Source organism: Euleptes europaea, chromosome 1 (genome assembly GCF_029931775.1).
Source record: "Euleptes europaea isolate rEulEur1 chromosome 1, rEulEur1.hap1, whole genome shotgun sequence".
Lineage (NCBI taxonomy): Eukaryota > Metazoa > Chordata > Lepidosauria > Squamata > Sphaerodactylidae > Euleptes > Euleptes europaea.
In genome coordinates this window covers 122,510,501-122,534,144 of record NC_079312.1, presented here as the reverse complement: position 1 = coordinate 122,534,144, position 23,644 = coordinate 122,510,501, and the positions used below count along the sequence as shown (strand labels likewise).

Genomic DNA, 23,644 nt, shown 5'->3' with positions numbered 1-23,644 from the left:
TTGTTAAAATCCGGAGCAGGTTCAGTATCTGACATTGAAAAAGGTAGGGCAAGACCTAATATCTTGTCCCTTTCTTCTGTAGAAAAAGCAAAAGATTCTTTCCATTTTGCCATGCTAAGAAGAGATATGGTAAACCAAAGTTAGCATGCTGTAAGATAGTTAGCAAACGAAAAACAGCAACAAATTGCAAAACAATATCACTTTATAAGTCATAAAGCATGCAAAGATACACCTTGTATCTAATACAATAATGGACAGTGTCCAACATTACATATATGGCTACATTAGTATTGAATTGCCAAGAATCTAAATATATCCAGCTTTTTGATACTTTACATCCTAAAGGTTTAAACACTGCACTAGACCTAACATGCTATTTTTAATTTTTGTTTGTCGCTTAATGAATTTGTGTCATAGTGGCTCATAATGCATTAAGAACTCTGTGTCTTTAAGATTGCTATAGTCGTACTCTGTACCCACGTGATTACTTTCCATTTAACTGGGGCGGTAACATGGCTACTTTGCCAACACGGAAGCATTGTAATTTACAGCTAGCGTGTAAGTATGTCGTTAATTTTTTTTCTTAGAGGAAGCACATTTATGATTCTTTTATGCCGCAGTTTTGCATATTGTTATTTTATTGATATAGTGGCCCCTGAGGAAGGCTGCCAGTAAGCCGAAACAGAAAGGAAACCGGACTTCTGTCGAATTGTTCCATCACTTTACCTCTTGAATGGTCTCATCACCTTACCTCTTGTAGAGAAGGACACTCTCCTAGTCATTGTTCTAGGACTGTATATTCTTTGCTAATGTAGCCATATATGTAATGTTGGACACTGTCCATTATTGTATTAGATACAAGGTGTATCTTTGCATGCTTTATGACTTATAAAGCGATATTGTTTTGCAATTTGTTGCTGTTTTTTGTTTGCTAACCACCTGGAGTTTGGCAACCCTAAGCTCAGTCCCAGTATGATTTAAACACACATGACACAGCTGCCTTGCTGAATCTAAGCAGGCCTGGATCTGCTTAGTAGCTGGATGAGAGATCTCTTGGGAATCCAATGTAAACTGCCGTGGTGCCATCACGGCTGGTCCTTGGGACAGAAATCCAGGGTTCAGCTTATGAGCTTACCAGGAGGACTCCAAAAGCAGGCTGTAGATTTAAATTTGAATTATATATTATCAACTGTGGGACTCATGGGACCATTAAGTCTAGAATTTAGAATTACCTAACTACATTACTGATAAGCCATATTGAGTTCTACGATGAGCAAAATGTGAGATATAAAGAAATAAAAGTCCCATAAATCCAATCCTGAGCCAGTCTAACGAAATCAATGAGCTTGCAGTGCAATCCTATGTGCATTTACTCAGAAATAGGTCCCATTCCAATTGGTATGGCTTACTCTCTCCTAAGTGTTCCTAAGACTGCAGCTGTAGACTGAAATAACTCCATACAGGAACATGTTGTTAATGTTTTTACTTCTTTGTTGGGCTTATGAAGAATAGATTTTTTTAAACCACAACTTCCTCACAACTGTTAGAAAGTGCATTTCTCATTAAGGTTATATGTGAAACAACAACACAAAAACCCTTAACACTAGACAGCTAATAAACCACAAAAGCCACTTGTTTTTCATTATGCCAAGGAATCTACCAATCTTTATTTTCTAGAAACTGATAACAAAATAAACAGGACTTAACGGTGACAAAGAACTTCACATTTTGTGCACTTCTTCAATCACTTTGACGCTTCTAGGTGAGCTTACTCTTCGCTTACAACGGTCTTATGCACCTCTCGGCTCCTCACCCTGAGTTTATTGACCTGGGACTCAGCAACATCAGCCCTTTCCTCAGCCTCTTCTAATTCGTGCTGAATCTTGCGGTACTTGGAAAGGTTCACATTGGTTTGTTCCTCCTGAAAAGAGAAAAAGAATTATGAAATCCAAGTACTGGCAATTTGACGTCTTAAGTAGTCGACACTGCACCTTTAGTGGTATCCCCTATTTAAACAGAACAAAGCCCCCTCTAACTACCTTAAGTAGTTGGTAGAACCTGAAAAGAGGAGAGCTTTTACAGTGGTTACAAGTGTTTCCATCAGAAGTTATTAAAGGTAGACATGGTAGAATTCCATATGGTCAACGGTTATGCCCCTGCTCTGCTGACCAGGTAGAAGACCTGCCACATGTTCTTTTTCACTATGCCCTGTACACCACGATACGACCTAGATTGATTCAGTGCATACCACAGATGTTGGTCTCAGAAGAAGAGTAAGATTCTTGCTGGCTGATGTAAATTTATCTGTTACACAGAGAGTGGCCTCTTTTTTCATTATAGCAATTAAACTAAGGAAAAGTTTTAATAGGGCTGATACAGGTAATGCAATGGCTTGATATGGTCCACAATATCCTGGTAAAAGATTTTAATTGGGGGGGGGGAGTCTTTATCTCAATGTGTAGTAGTAGGTGTTATTGTGATATTGAACTAATACAGCTGTGGGTTGAATTTCATTTTATTCTATTTTATTTTGGGTGTAGTTGGTTTGTTAAGGTCTGTGACCACAACATGAATAAATCTGACTCTGACTCAATGCACTTTTATGAAGTATTTGTGTGGTATAAGAATGAAATGCATCATTTAACAAGGGCTGCTGTACTCAGGGTGTGGAAGTCATTGCGTCCGTGGACAGGCTGCACTGGATCCAACCCCATATCTTTTGATTCAGTAAATGCTTGTTGAATATTCACAATGTCAGTGGCTGACCTTCATTTTACCAATCATAAGAACCTGAGCTCTGGAACTCCTGTGTGTATACAGTAGGGCACACAGCCAGTTGCCCCAGATTTAATTTGCTGATTTTCAGCTACAAAATCAACTGGCACCCTACCAAATCTAATCCACTCCTTTCACAACTACTGGTGCATAGATTTCCTGTCAATTATTATACAAATGGGAATGTATGTCTCCAGTCACTGTATTGGGATGCACATGTGTTGTGCAAAGGTATACCTGGGACCTTTGTTTCTGTGTCTTATGGAACTCAATTTTTATGCTAATTAGTTTGTTCCATAGCTACTGATACAAATGAAAACCAGATTCAGAAATATACTTACCGCTTCTTCAGATTGTCTCTTGTATGCTTTCACTTTCAACTGCAATTTGTCAACCAGATCCTGGAGCCTAAGAACATTTTTCCGGTCTTCCTCAGACTGAATAGAATAGATAAAATACAGAAGAGTGAGATTGCATGTGGCTCTTAAGGTACTTCTGAAATTTTGATTAACATTTAATCCCTTAAAAAGCCTCCATTCTCACCTGGTAGCTCAACTCTTTTACCCGCCTCTCATATTTGCGTACGCCCTTAATAGCATCAGCACTTCGCTTCTGCTCATTTTCAACTTCTGCTTCTAATTCCCGTACCTGAGAAAAAGAAATGGAAGATTTCAGTTTTACCTTATATGTTAGAATTAGCAGTATCACTGGATCTAGTTTCAAGTGATTTCCCCCCATATAAATGATGGAAGCCTCAAACCCGGTTACCCAGCTGCAACTATGAGCCTCTAGCTATTTTGTAAATTAACTAAAGAAAAGGAGGGCAAGGGGGGACCTTCTCAAAAACCATCTTCATGAGTAATTAAAACATTCCAGAAGGGATGGAATTCTGAGAGCAAGTGAGCATTAGTTAAAGAAAAGGAGGGGGAGAATTCAAGCCGCTGACGCGCCTGAAAAAATAGCGAATTCTGGTGGGAGAGATTTTTTGAGAATTCCTCATAGGAACCTATTTATTGCAGCTACTCACTCTAGCCTCCAGTTTCTGGAGCTGCTTCTTGCCACCTTTCATTGCCAGCTGTTCTGCCTCATCAAGACGGTGCTGCAGGTCCTTCACGGTCTGCTCAAGGTTCTTCTTCATCCTCTCCAGGTGGGCACTGGTGTCTTGCTCCTTCTTCAGCTCCTCTGCCATCATGGCTGCCTATTAATATCAAAATCGGTCCAATTCAAGAAACCAGCCACACCAATGAAAGCCAGGTTATACATTTCAAAAAAAAATCCCCTCCAACTCACATCAGTGATGGCCTTCTTGGCCTTCTCTTCTGCGTTGCGTGCTTCCTGAATTGTCTCTTCCACTTCACCCTGGATTTGGGCAATGTCTGTTTCCAACTTCTTCTTGGTGTTGATCAAGCTGGTGTTCTGTTTGGGTGGGGGGAAGGTTTAGCATTATTGCTTGAATAGAAAAGATTGCCTTAAATTGTCAAATATTAAGAATGTTTTACAAGAGAGTGCCAAATGAGTGCCTTACTTCTAAACTCCCTTACTTCTAGCCTTACTTCTAGACTCCCTTCAGAGTCCCAAAGGAGACCAAAAATTCTGTCACGGGATTTAACAATAATCTTCTTAATCCCCATTCATGTTTTATATCAAGCCTGACAAGTATTACTCAGGCATAGTTTTCATATTTTTCAAAAAACCATCACAACCATCACAACACAAGACAGGGAAACAGCAGACTTTCCTAACATATTCATCAAGCTCAGTCGTTGCCTTCTAGAACAGGGCCTGTATACAGTCCATTCTTCTCTCTCAGGGACTGTGTAAGGGTACACTGTTCATTAGAAGCTGACCTGTGTGTGGAGGAGCTGCACACGTTCACTGGCATCCAGGAGCTCCTGTTCAGCCACTTTCCTGCCCCTTTCTGTCTGTTCCAGGGCTGCCCGGAGCTCTTCAATCTCAGCCTGCATCAGGTTAGCTCTGCGTTCCACCATAGCCACCTGCTCCTTTAAATCTTCCTGGCTTCTTAGAGCATCATCCAAATGCAGTTGTGTGTCCTGTAAAATAATATTGAGATAAGTAGTGCAATGGGCATTCTTTGCACAGAATAACCACTATTTTCTTCTGGTGTAATGGAATATAAAAGTACCTTGAGCAGTCCTTGAGTATTCCTGAGGTTCTTGAATGCCTCAGCAGCTTGGCGGTTGGCATGGCTCAGCTGGATTTCCATTTCATTCAGATCTCCCTCCATCTTCTTCTTTATCCTTAAGGCGTCATTCCTGCTCCTCACTTCAGCATCTAGACTACTCTGCATGGACTCTACCACTCTCAGGTGATTCCTCTTCAGCTGATCAATTTCTTCATCCTTCTCTGCAATTCTCCTATCAATGTCAGACTTCACCTGGTTGAGTTCCAGCTGGATGCGTAAGAGTTTGCTTTCTTCATGCTCAAGTGAGGCCTTAAAAAACCATTAAAAATCGTTAATAATGGAGTAAAGTTGACAGTTGTATATCTTTTAATGTGCATTGAACATAGTACTGTATATTGAATATTTTATACTGCCATATACTTCCCACATTCTTGTTTATAGTCCCTTTAGTTGGCTACTGTATTGTTTCACAGTATTAAAGAAATCTCTCTTTTTTCCCCCCTATGAACAATATTATGTTTACCTCAGCTTCCTCTAGAGAAGCCTGGATTTCAGATTTCTCTTGCTCAATCTGTTTTTTCACTTTCTCCAGTTCATGGAGGGCCTTTCCTCCCTCAGCAATCTGCTCTGTGAGGTCAGATATCTCCTCTGTTGGTTTCCACCAATATATACAAAAAAGAAGAAGAAAAGACAAAATAATGATTGATTGATTGATTTGGTGCATTTTTATTCCACTCTTCCTGTAAAGAGATAATGGCAGCAAGCATGGATTCATCCATGTCATCCTCCCAACAACCCTAGGAGTTGGTTAGGCTGAGAGGAAATGAATTGCCCCAATCACTCAGTGAGTTTCACTGTAAGCAGAGATTTGAATCTGGTTCTATCCAGTTCAGCATTTTAACCACTACATCATGGTGACTCATATAGATGACAATAAACAAAAGTAGGATGAGGTTGAGTAAAATCTAGTTTGGATTTGGGGGAAAGAATGTTTCTTTGATTTAACCCAGATCGCCTGTGCAGAACAGAATATTTAGCATCATAGTACTAGTACTATCCTAGATTGTGAACCTGTGAGTAGTACTTGATCAATTTAAAAAATTGCACAATGTCTACTAATTTTAGGTGCTTTATAAATAACAGTAACATAATAATAAAATTATGTTTTGTAGTTAATCTTACAAGGGCTCATAATGTGAGCCCTGCTGTGTACATGGGTGTCTATGCCAGCTCTGGAGGTAAAGACAGCATGAGGACATTACAGCCAGCATGGTGTAGTGGTTAGAATGTCACACTAGGATCTGGAAGACCCAGGTTCAAATCACTACACTGCCATAGAAACTTGTTGGGTTACCTTGGGCTACTCACACACTCTCAGTCTAACCTACCTCACAGGCTTGTTGTGAGGATAGAATGAAGGCAAGGAGAACAATATGGAGATATTGAGGATCTCCACTGAGGATATAGATGGGTTATAAATGAAGTAAATAAATTAATAATAAAATAGTGTCCTAATCATTTCTTAATAGAGGGAAGGCAGCATGATATAGCCTGATCTCTCCAGATCTTGCAAGCTCAGCAGGGTCAATACTTGGAAGGGAGACCTCCAAGGAAAGCTCAGCAGAGGAAGGCAGGGGCAAACCACCTCTGCTTCTCTCTTGCCTTGAAAGCTCCTTGTTGGGGTCACCATAAGTTGGCTCTTACTTGATAGCACTTTACACTTAGGGCTGTTGAATTTTTTTGGGGGGGGTAAAATTAGGATTCGGCAAAATTTGGCCCATTTTTATTCGGGAAATGCCGAAGTCCGAACTCCCCCTATTCAGATTCGTGGAATTCGGCTTGAAATTTGGCGCTCCTGAATAAATTCAGCCGAATAAAGCCATTTAAAGCACATTCACGGTTTTCCATGGCTCCAGGGGGACATTTTTGGAGGTAGAGGTCCCAAACTTTCAGGGTAGCTTGAAGGGACCCTACTTGCAAGAACCCCCAAGTTTGGTGCAGATTGGGTCAGGGGGTCCCGAGTTATGGGGTCTGGAAGGGGTCCCCCCATCCGCCCATTGGAATGAATAGGAGCCGGCAATCCTTAATGTGCATCTAGAGAGCGGCAAATCCAAGGCAAAACCTCCCATTGTTTCTCGTTGGCTATTTATGCATGGGAAATTTTGCCTTGGATTTGCCACTCTCTAGATGCACATTTCCCCCATCTGAATTCTCAAAACTCTGCAGGGTTTTTTTTTTGTTGAGATTTGGAAATTTGGATGGGGGGAAAGTGCATCTAGAGAGCGGCAAATCCAAGGCAAAACCTCCCATTGTTTCTGGGGCAGCCAGAGAAACTCACCGACCCACACTGACCTCCAAGCGAAGGTGGCAACCAGTGAAAACAGCAACAATCACACTTGCAAAGAGGAGATCAAGCCCCCCCCATCAGGACAGGTCACCCCCCCCTTTGGCTCCCCACACACACACAGTAGAAGCCAGTCCGTGGCTTCTAAGAGCCGATGTTGGATGCACTTTCGGCATAGTTACAATGCTCAAAGCGTAAGTAAACAGCGTAACTAGCATGGGTAATGTATCTTTTCATTTCAACACAGCCAAAGTGCATCTTATAAGGCTACTAGCGTAAGTGCAACCTGCGCAAATTGCGTAACTTCAGTATTGATAGATTTCATGCTGCTAGATTCAAATCTTCCACAGCAACAATCACACTCGCAAAGAGGAGATCAAGCCCCCCCACCAGGACAGGTCAACCCCCCCTTTGGCTTCCCCCCCCCCCACACACACACACACAGTAGAAGCCAGTCCTTGGCTTCTAAGAGCCGATGTAACTACGCCAAAAGTGCATCCAACAACACTCTAAGTGTAAGTAAACAGTGAAAATTAGGCTGTTTTTCAGTTCGGATGGAACCGAATCAACATCCCTACTTTACACACACACACACACACACACACACACAATTATTTCTTGGAACACAGGAATAATAACTGACATGTTTTTGTTATATCAGTGAACTGGTAGCCTGTGAACTTTTAAAAATGAAACAATGGTCTTACGTTGAAGATTCTTGTTCTCCCGTTTCAGAGTTTCCAGCTGATCCAAGGATTCCTCATATGCATTCTTCATCTTGAAGAGCTCAGTGCTGAGAGAGCGAGACTCCTTCTGTGAAGCTTCCAATTCAGACTGAGTTTCCTCATATTTCTGTTTCCATTCTGCCAGAACCTGCAAAATACAATCAAGAAAATATAAGCGATGAACAAAGATTACAAAGGGAAATGTTGGAAATGTAAGAAGACAGATGGAACCTTTTTTCACATGTGATGGACTTGTAATAAGACCAAGAAATATTGGAAAGAGATACATGCTGAAATTCAGAAAAAAATTAAAATGTAAATTTCCAGTGGAAGCAAAGAGTATGCTACTGGGCATCTTACAAAAACCTCAGAAGAACTGTTCAAATATATGATTACAGCAAATAGAGTAACATTTGCAACAAAATGGAAGGCAGAAAAGTGCCAAGATAAAGAAGATCGAAAGAGTAAATTAGCAGAATATGCAGCAATGGTAAAACTGACCAGCTATATGAATAAAATACCAATCAAAGAGTTCCATGAAAAATAAGATGGGGAAAACTCAATTTTCTAATATTTGGAACAATTAGTAGAATCTTAGTAAAACTCAGCATCATGTCTATTCAGTACGGTTGTGCATATCGATATACCGGACTTGGGGGGAAAACTCCGAAATTAGCCTTTTGGCAATATTTGGGCTTCAATTCTACTGAAGGCCAAAACCTGGGGATCTCCCCAAAGCCGAATAGGCAATTCCAGAAAACCCCAAGTAAATATTCTGCTTTTCCAGGTTCAGCTATTCGCCTTTGCTCAAATGCATGTCTCTGTGCTTTCTCCCATTTTTCTATCTTCTTTTTGACTGGTTTTGTTAGGGCCCCACAGTTGGAGCCCTTTTGAGGTCAGGGTCATGTAATCAGAGCCAACTTGTTCTGACCAACCAGGCAGTGGGCTGATCTGTACTTTAAAAGATAGGGCTCACCCAGTCCCGTCTAGAGGGATATACTCTCCAACTAAAAAACGCCCGCTTCTTCAGCTGCTCATTGGGCTTTTTAAGAAGACTGCTAACCCTCGCGGATGAGAACTCTTCTTCGCAAGAGCTGCCTTAGTCATTACTTCGGCTGGCTATGACCCCCCCCCCCCGAAAACCTGCTCTGAAACTGAAGGTTGCCCCAAGTAGAGGCTTCGTTTCCCTGCACTGTGACCATCTCTTGAAATCAGATTTTTGATGACCACAATAAAGGACTGTTCACAGGATGTCATTTGCCACCAAAAGAAATGTTTTCCATGCCTTATTTTTTCTTGCATTTAAGCCTTTTTCCTCAGTTTGGAAACTAATTTGCATGGACATCATACTGTGCACCCCAGATATGAAGGGAGCCACCAGACTTGGAGGCACCAGCCTGCCAATTGGCTCTTTCTGCCAGTCCTCGGCAATGCTGAACTTCTGAACCTGAAAACTGATGGAAAGCTTGGCTCGCAAATGCCTGGAGGATGGGGGTGAACGCTTTGCGGGCCCATAAAATTGTACCCCCTATCCCAAGTTCACCAAACTTGGGTGACCATCTAAGGAGAGTCCCTTGCAGCCATGCTGCAAATTTGGGGACTCTACCCTCCAAAATTGCCCCCACAGGAGCTTCAAAAATTCCCTATAGACTATAATGGGCTTGAATTTTTCAGTAAACCTGGGAATAAGCAAAATACCGATATTTACCGGTATGGGTATTTGGTTTATTCTGAGTTTGCAAAAAAAGAAATCGGGCCAAATAAACCCGAACCCGAAATTTACCGAATTTTTTCTTTGCACAACCCTACTATTCAGTAGTATTGTGTTAGAAGTTATTTTAATATATGGATTGATACAAATATAATGGTCAATGAAATAATCATAAGATTTTAGATATAGAAAACTAAGATGATCATTAATTAGCACAGCATATTATCTTTTTATACACTGCTTATACTTATATTTACTATTGAGATCTTTTTCCCCCTTTTACTGGGCAAAGTAATGTTTACTGTTTTATATGTTAAGGTGATTCATTCTATATTATTTGTAGTAATCTCATTTTATATTATAGTTTGTATATATTCTTTTTATTATTATTACACACACACACACACATATATATATATATAAACAAGGACCTTAGGCACTATTTTCAAATTTCTGATCTTAGCCTGAACTACCTTATCAAAGTTCTTCTGCTTCTTATCTAGAGCTGCGCAGGCAGCGTTGGACCTTTCCACGTCAATCATCAGGTCCTCCACTTCATTCTGAAGTCTCTGCTTTGTCTTCTCAAGGGAGGCACACTTGGAATTCACAGCCTCGACGTGTTCTTCAGCATCCTGCAGGCGTTGGGCAAGCTTTTTCCTGGAAGAATGGAATATACAGGCCATGGTGAGCAACGAAAAATAAAGGCACAAAGTCATTTTGTGCCCCCTCACGGATGCTGTGATTGATTTATGATATAAATGAGACCCACCGTGGTATAGTGGTTAAAGTGTTGGACAAGGATCTGGGAAACTTAGATTTGAATCCCTACTCTGCCATGGGAGCTTCCTAGGTAACCTTGGGCCATGACAGGATTGTTGTGAGGATTAAATGGAGAGGGGGAGAATGTTGTAAGCCACTTTGGGTTCCCATTGGGGAGAAAAGTGGGGTATAAATGAAGCAAATTAAAATAAATAAATGTTTTAATAAGTAAATAATTCTTGGTTGTTGGCAAATCATTTGAAGTTTTTTTTAGGGTGACCTGTGACCACAGTATATTTAGCACAAATACACTTTTTCATTCAATCATCATCTTGCCACTCTATTATAATGCAAACATATCCTGCAGCTACTCTGCCCCCAGTAACAAAAAGCACATGGTTTGTTTTGTTTGTGAACTCTGATACATTTAACTGTTTTTCTGCATTCCATTCCACATAAAGACAGATTGTGTTTTTGTGCAAATATACTTTTGTGAATATACAAAACACACTTTTGAGAAGTTAATGCTTTCATAGTTATATTTTCCTCTCTCCCACTCCCCTCACTCTTGTGCACACACGGGTGCATGCACACACAGGCGCACAAATGTGCATACCATAACTACCAGCACTCACTTGGCCTCTTCAAGTTCCTCAGTGCGCTGAATGGCATCGGTCTCATATTTGGTCCTCCATTGGGCAACCTCACTATTTGCCTTGGACATTGCACGTTGCAGCTCAGCCTTGGCTTCCTGCTCCTCTTCAAATTGCTCCCGCAACAAGTCACAGTCGTGACGAGCAGATTGCAAAGCATGGGCCAGTGCATTCTTAGCCTGAAATAAAGAGTTACCTTGTTCAGTAGTGAAAAATCCCACAGTCTGTTGTAAAAACAATAAAAAACAGTGTGGCCCTTAAGGGCTAACAAATATGCTAAGTTGTATAATTTTATGGGCTAGAGCTAGGGTTGCCAAATTCCAGGTGGTGGTTGGAGATCTCCAGCTATTTCAACTAATCTCCAGGTGACAGAGATCAGTTCCCCTGGAGTAAATGGCTGCTTTGGCAATTGGAATCTATGGCATTGAAGTCCCTCCCCCCTTCAAACCCCACCCTCCACAGGCTCTGCCCCAAAATCTCCTGGTATTTCCCAACCTGGAGCTGGGCAACCCTAAACAAATTCATTTATTACAGCCAAAGGCCAACATAAAATGTAAAATATACATTAAAATATACATCCTATATTAAAATTATACAACTTCCACTTACAGCATCTCATCTGTACCAGTTAGTCTGAAGGTTTACCCATATGGTCTTTGTTCTTCGTAAGTGTCTTCCGTTTCCAGCAAACATAGGAGCAAAATTTTGCTACAGAATATGAGATATAGCTCACCCTATCTTTCAATAGATATTCTACCAAGGAAGTCTCAGAGGTGTGAGAGTGTACAAATTGAGATAGGAGGGGGGTGATTAAACGATTTCTGGCATCATTATAATGTTCGCAATGAAGCAAAATGTGTGCTAGCGTCTCTACCATATCCATGGAGCAAAAACATTTGCGTGTCTCCCTTGGGCAGTGAAGAAACCTTCCTGAGAGTACAGCAGATGGAAGGGCATCAAATCAGGCCCTAGAAAAGGCCCAGTGTTGGGGAAGCAATTGAGGTTAGATAAGGGGCTGAGTAATTGCCTGTCCATGACCTGAGGTTTTTAAAGTAGTTAGGGAGAAGAGCATTGTCATTTTGAAGCTCTATATCAGTGAGACGTTGATGGACCGCAGATTTGGCTTTCCTCAGTTCCAACTCTATCAGGTTTTGTGGATCAAGACCAATTGTAAATGATTTTTTAATGATCCTATCAGACCATGATGGATATGGTACTGCGGATAAAAATTGTGTTAATAGCCCAGATATTAACATAATGATATGTAAATAATATCATTTTTCTTTTCCCTATTTTTTCCTTTACTCTACAAGGTGGTAGGGCTAGATATACTAAAACGGTACAATATTTATGCATTTACTTATTTTGTGATTTTTCCTATGTTTATTCCCATACCCCTCTTTCCTTCTGTATCCCACTTATAATTTAAAATCAATAAAACATATTTATTAAAAAAAAATAGCCCAGTTGGATTTAGGTGGATTTTTAACCAATAATTGATAGCATTTATCCAAACCTTACTTTCAATCCTATGCAGACCAGCCTCACATCTCAGAACCATATTGGGAGTACATTTGGGAGTGTTGAACAGGGCCCTTAGGAATTTTGATTGGACTCTTTCTAGTATTGTGAAGTTACTGAATGATCCTAATTGCGCTCCATGCATAAGTTGGGGTAAGGTTTTAGCCAGATATAGTTTAATAGCAGATGGAATGAAACCTCCCCCTTGGGTTTTGAAAAATCTAAGTATTGCATTGGAGCTTCTTTGCGCAGAATGTGCTGCAGCTTGTATTTGACCCTTTTGTTTCCCATTAAATTGAAACACTACTCCCAAATATTTAAAAAGGCAACCCTAGCTAGAGCCCACTTTGGCCTTTTCTAATAGCTTAATTCAATATCCAGTGTAACTTCCTGTATTTTGATTCTGTGAGCAGCATTTATGGCTTGGATTCAATAACTTTCATATGCTTTCTTCATTGCATGACGTCTTTCATCGTCAAAGGAAAACAGTAGAAAGGAAACATTGGCTCCAACCCAGGATAATGAAACCCATTATCTCTTTGTTAGAAGAAATCCCAATGGCTGGAGGGGTTGGGTGCCAAATGTGGTCCAGCTATGCTCCTGGTAGACTGGAAAGTTGGGGAGTCCGCCGTAACTAGACGTCTAAAGAACTTTCTTGAATGTTAAGTCTCTCAATGCTTCTGAAATAAGAATGGTGGATATTTTACCAAATTGCACATGGGAAGAACAAAAATATTGGGAGCTGTATTGGAGATCGAGGTCCTGCAGTGTTTGGAGCAATTATAAGGAACAGATACGTCCATTTCTTTCCTAAAGTCTACAGAATTATGATCTTATACCTGGTAACACTAAATAGCAAAGACCAGTAACATAGTCATAAAATAATTTTTTTAGAGCCACACCTTTGTCTCCTCCTCAAGCTGCCTTTTCAGTTCTTCAATTTGTTGGGTAAAAGCTTGCTTGCCTCTTGAGAGCTGAGAGATCAGTGAATCTTTTTCCTCTACCTGGCGTGATAATTCACCTGATTAAGCAAAAATTGATTAAATTGTCAGAATTAAATATCGCACATTATTCTTAAAATTATAGTGGCCACAAGTATTAATTAATTAATTAACTTTAGAGATTGCCTTTCTTGCCGGGACTCAAACTGGATTACAAGATGTAGAAAATAATTCATTCAGACAGCATAGCTCCTTGATCCATTGATCTTGAGCAGCATAGACAGCATAATAATGCAATAGGACAGCCTCAGCTATTCCATTATACTACAGCTCCAATCCAATATACTACAGCTCCAATCCAATCCAATATATAAATATGCTCCCCTCGACATTTCTATTTTGCATATTCTCCAAAATGCTAACAGTATGGGGGCCTTCCTGACCTTCTGAGGCAGGCCATTCTGAAGTTATCTAAAACTGCAACCCTACTGAAATTGGTGAGACTTCTGAACAGGATAAGGCTGAATGAAGCAATGAGCTATTAAAAGCCTTTTAAAAAATCAGTTTACTAATCAAGGATCCTCAATAGGGTTGCCAACCTCCAGGTGGTGGCTGGAGATCTCCTGCTATTACAGCTGATCTCTACACAAAAGAGATCAGTTCCCCTGGAGAAAATGGCCACTTTGGCAATTGGACTCTATGGCATTGAAGTCCCTCCCCTCTCAAAACCCCGTCCTCTTCAAGCTCCACCCTCAAAATCTCCAGGTATTTCCCAACCAGGAACTGGCATCCCTAATCCTCAATCAGGTTAGAAGTGGATAGCACAAACTTGCTATTCTCAAGATGTCAAATGTTCCTTTATTCAATGATTAATTAAACGGCTGAATTTATTGCCAGTGGACATAGTCACAGCTACTAGCGTAGATGACTTTAAAAGGAGATTAGACTGATTCATGGAGGAGAGGTCCACAATTGGCTATTATTGGTGGTGACTAACAGGAAGTAATTCTGTATTTTGAGGCAACATTAGGAGAAGGCTTTGGCCTCTATGACATGCCTGTTGGCCCTCCAGGACAAATTGTTTGCCACTGTGAGAAACAGGATGCTGGACTAAAATCCAGGTCTGATCCAGCAGAACTCTTCCTATGCTCATAAGGTGCTGATTAATGCTGAATTTGCTTAAGTTTCACACCTGATTCTGTCTGCAAACGAGCTCTTTGGGCACTCAGGTCATTGATGGCGCGCTGATGTTCCTCCTCCTTTGCTTTAACCTCACTGAGCTGGTCTTCCAAGGTGCGGCATAGCTTTTCAAGATTTGCCTAAATGTGAATTGTTCAAAAGGAAGAAATTTGATTATGTGAGCCAAATATATTTTGTATTCAAAGAAAGGCATTTACTATCAAGTATAATTCACAGTGGGTAGCCGTGTTAGTCTGTTTGCAGTAGTCAAAAAGGGCAAGAGTCCAGTAGCACCTTAAAGACTAACAAAAATATTTTCTGGTAGGGTATGAGCTTTCTGCAACATTCTGTTGCAGATTTAAGAGTAGCAGTTCTCTTACAAAGGAATTTTAAAGGGAGATTGGAAAGAGAAACTGCTGAATTACAGTTGATATTCAAACTAAAGTCAATGCATTTACCTGGGCTGAATAAAGACCTTGCATTCATGGCCCATTACCAATGCTGATTTCTCCACACCCATCTCTCCCCTGGACATCACAGACTCTTCTGCATATCACACCTAATCCCATCAATGCTATTCACATTTACATACTGTTCCTCTACTTAAAGACCGATGGCTTCACATTCTAGTTGTATCTGAAGAAGTGAGCTGTGGCTCACGAAAGCTCATACCCTACCAGAAAATATTTTTGTTAGTCTTTAAGGTGCTACTGGACTCTTGCCCTTTTTGACTACTATCAAGTATGAATGAACTGTTACAGAAATAAAATTGGTCTTCTAGAAAAAACTGAATAGCATGCAACATCAAAGTACTTATTATTCTTATACTTCTATAACATCAAAGTCTCTTTCTCTCACTCTCTCTAATAGCCAGTTCCCATGCTTTATGTCCATCTTCATTTCTACCACTGTCAGCATAAGAGAGTGGAAGGATAACAGACAACATGTGCAAAGCATTTATCTGATTTATCACAACAACATGGTTTTACCAACTTGCTACCACATAGCTAAATATATATTTTTTGCTATGAATATCCTTTGTAAGGAAGGGAACCACTGCCAGTCCAGGCTCTCTGCTTAAAGCTTTAACAATATTATTATTATTATTCAAACAAGTAATCTCAACTGTGTAGTTATAGTTGTAATCAAAGTTACAGTTGCAGGCTTATTATAAAAATGTAAACCACTGACAAAACATATAGTGATTAATATATTTACAATAATAATTATTCAGTATGAGACATATGTTGTAGACACATTATTGTTTGGATAATGTTAACATAGAAGTATCATGGTTATATGCTTCACCATGTACATAACATCCAAAAAATTTGTTTTATACAGCTGCAAAATGGCACAAAATAATGTTCTTGTTAATTTTATGTTGATTTTCTTTTGAACTAAAGTTAGGCTGTTATCCGTCTGGTAGTGAACTAGGCTGTTATCCGTTTGGTAGTGGTACAGGATACCGGTCAAAATGCCTTTTTCGATCCTTCTTCAGCCACCCCAATTGTTCACAGAAGCCTTCAGCTACTGGGTATTTACCTCAGAGCTATAGCTATTAATTTAATGCCAATATTACAGTTAGTTTAATTAAGAGATAAGTATAATGTTGAGCTATGTTTACACCTTATATTTACATTATATTTACAGCAGTCAAAAAAAGTCTCATACTCAATTGCTGACATTCAGCAATTTAGCACAGTAACTTGTGAGGTTTTGGACGTGACAGAGATTCTTTCTTGCCAATCTCCAGGTGGTTTCTGGAGATCTCCCGCTATTACTAGTGATCTCCAGGCGATAGAAATCAGTTGCCCTGGAGAAATTGGCCACTTCGGCAATTGGATTGTATGGCATTGAAGCCGTTCCCCTCTTCAAACCCCGCCCACCTCAGACTCAACCCCAATATCTCCAGATATTTCCCAACCCGGAGCTGGCAACCCTAGTTATGACACAGTCTGGTAAAGATGAAGCACCATACAAAGTACCTTAACATACCTTAGCCTTAGAGACAGATTCCATGTTGCTGGCAAGGTCATCGATCTCCATCTTCAGTTCACTCTTTTCCTTCTCCAGCTTCTGTTTCACACGCTGCAGGTTATCAATTTGTTCCCCAAGTTCAGCCGAGCTGTCTGCATGCTTCTTGCGGAGGGCAGCTGATGTGGCTTCATGCTGCAGAGTAGCCTCTTCAAGGTCCCGGCGCATTTTCTGGAATTCTGCCTCACGTTTCTTGTTCATCTCAATCTGAGCTGCTGTTGCCCCACCAGCTTCCTCCAGGCGCTCACTGATCTCTTCAAGTTCCCTGGAGAGATCACCCCGCTGCTTCTCTGCTTTAGCCCGAGATGCGCGTTCAGCCTCGATCTCTTCCTCCAGTTCCTCAATACGAGCCTGGAAACAAGGAAGAAACCATTAAGAGTCAAACATGCTCCACAGATGAATTAATTCACTCAGTCCCATGGAGAACATGATATAACTTGCCTGTAGCTCCTTGATCTTCTTCTGAAGCTGAGAGCCTAAGGCCTGCTCATCTTCAATTTTGCTTTGCAGTTGGCTGATTTCAAAGTCTTTCCTTTTCACAACAAAACATAATGTGTGAGTCCATATCTAATGTATGGTAGAGAGTCCTAATTAAATGTGTGGTACAATGACCATCTCAAAAATCTTCCAAATAAATGATACTTACTTCTTAAGCTTTTCATCCAGTTGCTGTTTGTCATTCTCCAAATCCATTGTAGATTCCTGGGCCAGCTTCAGATCTCCTTCAAGCTTCCTCTTGGCTCTTTCAAGGTCCATGCGAAGCTTCTTTTCTTGCTCCAGTGACCCTTCAAGCTGAAGAGAAAGAAGTCATAAAGACCCTGCCAAAAGAAATTCACCTTCAGCTCATAGCTGTTATTCTCCACATTGTTGTGCTCACATCATCCACTTGCTGCTCCAGCTTGGTCTTTGCTTTGGTCAGAGTATTCACTTTGTCCTCTTCTGCTTGCAGGTCATCCAAGGTCTGCTGATGGGCTTCTTGGAGGGCTTTCTTTTCCTTGGTCAGTTTGGCAATGTTCTCATCCAAAACTGCCATCTCTTCAGTAAGGTTTTTTACCTTTTAGAATGGAAATAGATCCAGAATTTAGTCATATTATGCAATGACACTAGTTCATTCTGACTATTTGTTATGGATTTGACTGTATTCTGGGCAGTACCTTGTTCTCAGTGGCATGCTTTTCCTTTTCAACCTTGGCCAGTGTTAACTCAAGATCATCAATGTCTTTCTTCAGCTCTGAGCATTCATCTTCCAGCTTCCTCTTCTTGGCTGTCAACTCAGCATTCATTTCCTCTTCATCTTCTGCTCGTTCAGTCAGCTCCTTAATTTTGGCCTCCAACTGGATTTTGGTTTTGATCAGCTGGTCACATCTTTCCTCAGCATCTGCCAAGCCATCTGATTCCTACCGATGAAAAACATGTGTTTCCCAAAACAGTTTCATTGCCCTGATACAGAACTTCATGGTTTGAACCAATGGTTTGAACCAATCTTCTAATATAACATATGGATTTGCTCCCACCATTGAAATTAATGGGGCCAGTTCTCTAGGCAGGGTAGTTCTTTGTTGAGACTAAACTGAAGCATTGGGCGAAGTGATGTAATGGTTACCAGTTATGTTAGCCCAGTCAAAGCAGTCTGATTCAGATTGATCAATATTTCTGGTTAATGTAACAAAAATGTCTTCATGCTTTTACATGCAAAAAACAATTTACTTTTGGAAATTTCCCTGTGGGGCTTGAATTTCTAATCTATACCACCGAGACTTACATTAATAGAACAAAAAAAACGTATATTGTCACTGGTAATGCTTACAGCTTGGACTTGGAGCTGCAAGTCATTTTTCTCTTGCATCAGAGACACCATTTTTTCTTCTAGTTCCTTCCGTTTAGCCTCTGACTTGGCAAGATCTTCCTTAGTTTTCTCAAACTCTTCCTTCATGTTGGCCATCTCCTTCTCTGACTCAGCACTCTTCAGTAGAGGTTTGATCTTAAAGTACAGCTTCATCCAAGGCCAAGTCTTGACATTCATGAATGAACGGACATTGTACTGAATAGTAAAGATGGATTCCCTGTAAGGAAGACAACAACATAACCTCTTAAAGGTGATGCCATTAAAAAAAGTATATGGTGTGCTATGAACCACTAGGGAAATTTATTTATTCTGGTCTACAATTCATTCCACTCCTCATTTCAACCCATTCTGTAGCATTCATACTATATTACTGAAACAGAATTTGAAAAGGGGTGAGGCCATATGTAAGAATTTGTGATGCTATCTTACTACTTCACACAGAACATTAAGGTTTGCCTCTCAAACTTGTTACACGGACCCCTAAAACGTAGGGTATATGTGCAGCAAATGCATGTTTTCTATGGCAGAAATATAATTCCTTCTGCCATGGAGCTGGGATTGGCCATGTGTGCCCACCACATATGCATACTATGGCAAATTCACAGATTTGCTGCCACATACTTTGTGGCCCTAATAGCAGTTTATAGTGTTGTCATGTCTGTGTAGTGGCTAGACTTGTTGGGTCATGAATCCTGTCAAAGATGTAAAAAATGCTACCTCCTTTCCATCATTTTCTTGAATTCCAGCCTCGTCACGTAGCCACGGCACACGGCTTGTGTACGTGTAATCAGCTGGGCCAACTTGTCATCTCTCATCTCCTCTAGAGTCCCCAGAATTCCAGCTTTGAAGAACACCTGGAGAAATAAAATATTTGTGAATATTGGTCATTGTTCCAACAAAGCCAGATGTTTCATTCTTGTCCCCCCCAAAAAATTTTTACCTTGGTGTGGCCAAATTTATACTGGGTGTGATCAACATCAATAGATCCAAGAAGTTTCTCTGAAGCCTTCTTGCTATCCATGAACTGCCCCTCTGGGATGGCACTTGCATTTAATATCCTGTACCTGTTGAGGAAAAACTTACAGGTATTTTTATTTTGGTCAAGTCATGAGACAACAAGAGTCACTGGAAAAGACAGTCATGCTAGGAAAGGTTGAGGGCAGCAGGAAAAGAGGAAGACCCAACAAGAGATGGATTGACTCAATAAAGGAAGCCACAGCCTTCAATTTGCAAGATCTGAGCAAGGCTGTCAAAGATAGGACATTTTGGAGGACTTTCATTCATAGGGTCGCCATGAGTCGGAAGCGACTTGACGGCACTTAACACACACACACACATTTCTTTTGCTAAATCGTTATATAACACTCATTTCTTTTTCATTTGTAAGCATCAGTAAGAAAAAAAAACCCAAATTTTGCTGCAGAATGTCAGTCTCATGCCTAGATAACTCTTTCTTTATATGCTTTAGTTTACTAACAAATTAATGAGGAACTGTGTCACCATCCACCTAGTCTATAACGCTTCTCTTGAAGCTTCATTGTTGTGCTGTTAAAAGTCGATGCTATACACATACAAAAATCATATATTTCTGTGTAAAGTGCAGAATGTCTTTGTCCCATCCTCACTTCCTTAACCTGTACATTATATATATGAATTACTTTAAAAGAGACTTTAAAATCTAGTTTACTGTGTTACGCTGAAAATAGCTTTTGAAACAGAACGAAGAGATACAATAGTAAATTCATGTAGAGCATACTAACTAACCTCTGTTTGAAGTCACCGTAAATGATCCTGCTGGGGAATCCCTTCCGGCAAATTCTGATGCCTTCCAGCACTCCATTACACCTCAGCTGATGCAATACCAGTTCATGCTCCATGGCACCTTAGAGTATGAGAGCGTGGGTTAGTGCTACATGGTAGGACTCGAGGGAAACTGATGCATCACACTTCTCTTTTCATCTCAATATCTTACCGGGAGTTTTAGTTTCATTGGGAATGAGGCAGCGCACAAAGTGAGGGTGAGTACTCCTCAGATTGCTCATCAGCTTGTTTAAGTTCTCCTGTGGGACCAGAAGCTGGTATTACAATCTAGATGTGGATGAAGCACAATTCCCTTGGACTGCCACACAGGCAAGCCATTTCTGAAGCTGATCAGCAGCCTACCACTTCGTCAGGAGGAGCTATTGCAGAGAAAACTAATTCATATTTCTCCTCCAGGAATCTATATCTACTCGTGGGATTCCGCTATCAGCCCAAAGCTGTGTTCCTTTGTAAACAATGTATATTTGGAATGTCTTGATCCATGATTTTTACATACAGATTTTTTTCATTCAGTTTTCTTTTGAGTTTACACATTCTGACACATTTATGTTCAATTTCATAAATTAAAAAATCGCACTTTACCCTGAAGAGAGCAGACACAGTCTGGAAAGAGGAACCCTTCTTTTTGCCACCTTTCTTAGAAGCGCCCTCTAATTGATCAAAGAAAAGGTCATTAGAAATGCAGTTTTTAAAAAAATAAAAATTAAATGTGACTAGTTTTAATATCTATGAAAGGTTTGTAGTTTGAACTATAGTGTTATTTTTATTTATTGTATTGTTTTTATGCTTTACAAATCCATCTTGAGCCTCTGTAAGAACAGCAGGGTATAAATAAATAAATAAAACAATTTCATGAATTCATCGGTTCTTGTAGGTTATACGGGCTGTGTGGCCGTGGTCTTGGTATTTTCTTTCCTGACGTTTCGCCAGCAGCTGTGGCAGGCATCTTCAGAGGAGTAACACTGAAGGACAGTGTCTCTCAGTGTCAAGTGTGAAGGAAGAGTAATATATAATTGACACTGAGAGACACTGTCCTTCAGTGTTACTCCTCTGAAGATGCCTGCCACAGCTGCTGGCGAAACGTCAGGAAAGAAAATACCAAGACCATGGTCACACAGCCCAGATAACCTACAAGAACTGATGAACTCTGACCGTGAAAGCCTTCGACAATAATTTCATGAATTATTTCATGAATATACGTATCAAGCTGAGGAATAAAGAAACTGATAAATTACTTAAGTTGCTAATTATGCAGGAGTTACTAGCATCGGCAGGGCAATCAGCAAAAAGTAGAGCTCAGCAATACTGTACCATGCTACAGTTAATGCAAATACATCCTGCCTCTATGTAAGAAAGAGCCAAGTGACATTTCCTTTACAAGAGAAACTGGGGAACAGCACCTGGGTAAACGAAGGGGCTCAATCGCACATTCAGTTGTACATGCATTTAATATAACATAAGAATTACTTAACATACGTATGCTAAAAAATCAAGTGTACATTCTATACATGCGTCCACTGTAGGGTTGCCAACCTCCAGGTACTAGCTGGAGACCTCCTGTTATTACAACTAATCTCCAGCCAATAGAGATCAGTTCACCTAGAGAAAATGGCTGCTTTGGCCATTGGACTCTATGGCACTGAAGTCCCTCCACTCCCCAAACCCCACCCTCCTTAAGCTCCACCTCAAAAACCTCCCACTGGTGGCAAAGAGGGACCTGGCAAGCCTAGTCCATTGTAACTTGGGAACAGAGCTTGATCCACTCAGAGATCAGCAAAGGAGAAAGTACTGCTACTTTTAAATGAAGTTCACTGTGAACTTAGTTATGGGCTGCACTGCCATAGCACCTCATCACATGGCAGGTGCTGATTAAAGTTTTCTTTATAAATCTGTTCTAAGGCACAGGAATACCACCTTCAGCAGGACGTTCAGCATACAATAAGGCCAAGGTTTTCATGGATGATTTCTGGAACAGCCCCACAACGGTTTCGTTCAAGGGGTCCTTGTTCTTGTCCAGCCAGCCGGAGATGTTGTAGTCCACAGTGCCAGCATAGTGCACCAGGGCGAAATGGGCCTCTGCTTTGCCTTTGCCAGGCTTGGGCTTCTCAAAGTTCTTGCACTTGCCCAGATGCTGGTCATACAGCTTGTTTTTGAAAGAAGTGTCCGTTGCCTTGGGGAACATGCACTCCTCTTCTAGGATGGAGAAAATGCCCATTGGCTGTGGGGAAAACAGCAGATATACATAACCTTAGATTAATCAAATCAACATTTATTTAGTATTGTTGAACTTTGCATTCAGTAAACATAATTTAATACGATTAACTTAATGAAAGTCATAGCCCTACATTGTGACCTTAGGCAAAGGTACATAACTTTGTGTACCTATTCATGTACAGAATTAAACATGAACTTGAGTCTTCCAAAAATAGGGATTTTGGCAGCTATGCAGGTTAAAGGACTGTCATGCCCCCCCCACCCTTGATGGACTCAGAGGAATCAGCAGAAGAACTGGAACAGCCGACCACGCCTCCAGGAAACGTGGCAGAGAACCTGTCGGCTGATTTACAAGGGCCGGTAGAGGCTTCAACAGCTAAACAGCGTGATGGCTTCCAGCCTTCCTCGGAAGCCAGAGGGAGGGAGACAGCTGATGAGTCACAGCAAGAAACTGGCCCCACAGAGCTCCGAAGAAGAAAGCAGCGACAGCTGCTTAGTGAAAGACGGCATTCGGCGAGATTACTCAGACGAAAAGAAATCACAACGGCTGAAGATGACAGTGAGTAATGGCAGGATCAAGCTCACTCCGATAACCGGCCAGATTTAAGGGGTGGCAAAACCCAGCTGAAACGTAGATGCAACTCCGGCATCAGCCACACAGCCACACACCACTCTAGCTTGCAACCTTGGACTGACTTTATACATCAACCTGCTGACTTACTAGTGACCCTGACCTGGGACTGCCTATTTGACGCCACTGCTGTTTAGCCTTTGATAAGTACAGCCCCGGACTGACTTTTGGATTGTTTATGGGGCTTTGCTTTCCCGGCTATCTCCACTGTTTAGTGCAGCCGTCCGGCTGTAGAGGTTTTGGCTTCTGTGTGTCCCTCGCATCCTGCCACTCCCTCCCTCAGCTCCCTCTGCACCGTGCTGCAGTAGCAGCCTGGCCCACCTGCCCAGCCAGTACAAGGACCT

At 40.9% G+C, this 23,644-nt stretch overlaps 1 protein-coding gene across 1 annotated transcript in view; it reads right to left on the bottom strand.

Annotated features, from left to right (window-relative positions):
* Positions 1 to 1,632: 1,632 nt before the first annotated feature.
* Positions 1,633 to 23,644, bottom strand: part of LOC130479159 (myosin-4) — a 38,409-nt gene continuing 16,397 nt past the window's right edge. The window contains exons 14-39 of the mRNA XM_056851506.1: positions 22,367 to 22,673; positions 21,248 to 21,264; positions 21,038 to 21,103; positions 20,607 to 20,694; positions 20,399 to 20,516; positions 19,575 to 19,698; positions 19,352 to 19,488; positions 18,596 to 18,851; positions 17,943 to 18,185; positions 17,666 to 17,842; positions 17,435 to 17,580; positions 17,230 to 17,320; positions 16,750 to 17,139; positions 14,765 to 14,891; positions 13,534 to 13,652; positions 11,093 to 11,289; positions 10,172 to 10,355; positions 7,970 to 8,135; positions 5,442 to 5,566; positions 4,919 to 5,227; positions 4,623 to 4,826; positions 4,066 to 4,191; positions 3,803 to 3,973; positions 3,319 to 3,423; positions 3,117 to 3,212; positions 1,633 to 1,921 (exon numbers count right to left, since the gene is read on the bottom strand). Coding sequence (XP_056707484.1) covers positions 1,769 to 1,921; positions 3,117 to 3,212; positions 3,319 to 3,423; positions 3,803 to 3,973; positions 4,066 to 4,191; positions 4,623 to 4,826; positions 4,919 to 5,227; positions 5,442 to 5,566; positions 7,970 to 8,135; positions 10,172 to 10,355; positions 11,093 to 11,289; positions 13,534 to 13,652; positions 14,765 to 14,891; positions 16,750 to 17,139; positions 17,230 to 17,320; positions 17,435 to 17,580; positions 17,666 to 17,842; positions 17,943 to 18,185; positions 18,596 to 18,851; positions 19,352 to 19,488; positions 19,575 to 19,698; positions 20,399 to 20,516; positions 20,607 to 20,694; positions 21,038 to 21,103; positions 21,248 to 21,264; positions 22,367 to 22,673 — 4,242 coding nt within the window. The 3' untranslated portion in view covers positions 1,633 to 1,768. The remainder of the gene's footprint in view (positions 1,922 to 3,116; positions 3,213 to 3,318; positions 3,424 to 3,802; positions 3,974 to 4,065; positions 4,192 to 4,622; positions 4,827 to 4,918; positions 5,228 to 5,441; positions 5,567 to 7,969; positions 8,136 to 10,171; positions 10,356 to 11,092; positions 11,290 to 13,533; positions 13,653 to 14,764; positions 14,892 to 16,749; positions 17,140 to 17,229; positions 17,321 to 17,434; positions 17,581 to 17,665; positions 17,843 to 17,942; positions 18,186 to 18,595; positions 18,852 to 19,351; positions 19,489 to 19,574; positions 19,699 to 20,398; positions 20,517 to 20,606; positions 20,695 to 21,037; positions 21,104 to 21,247; positions 21,265 to 22,366; positions 22,674 to 23,644) is intronic.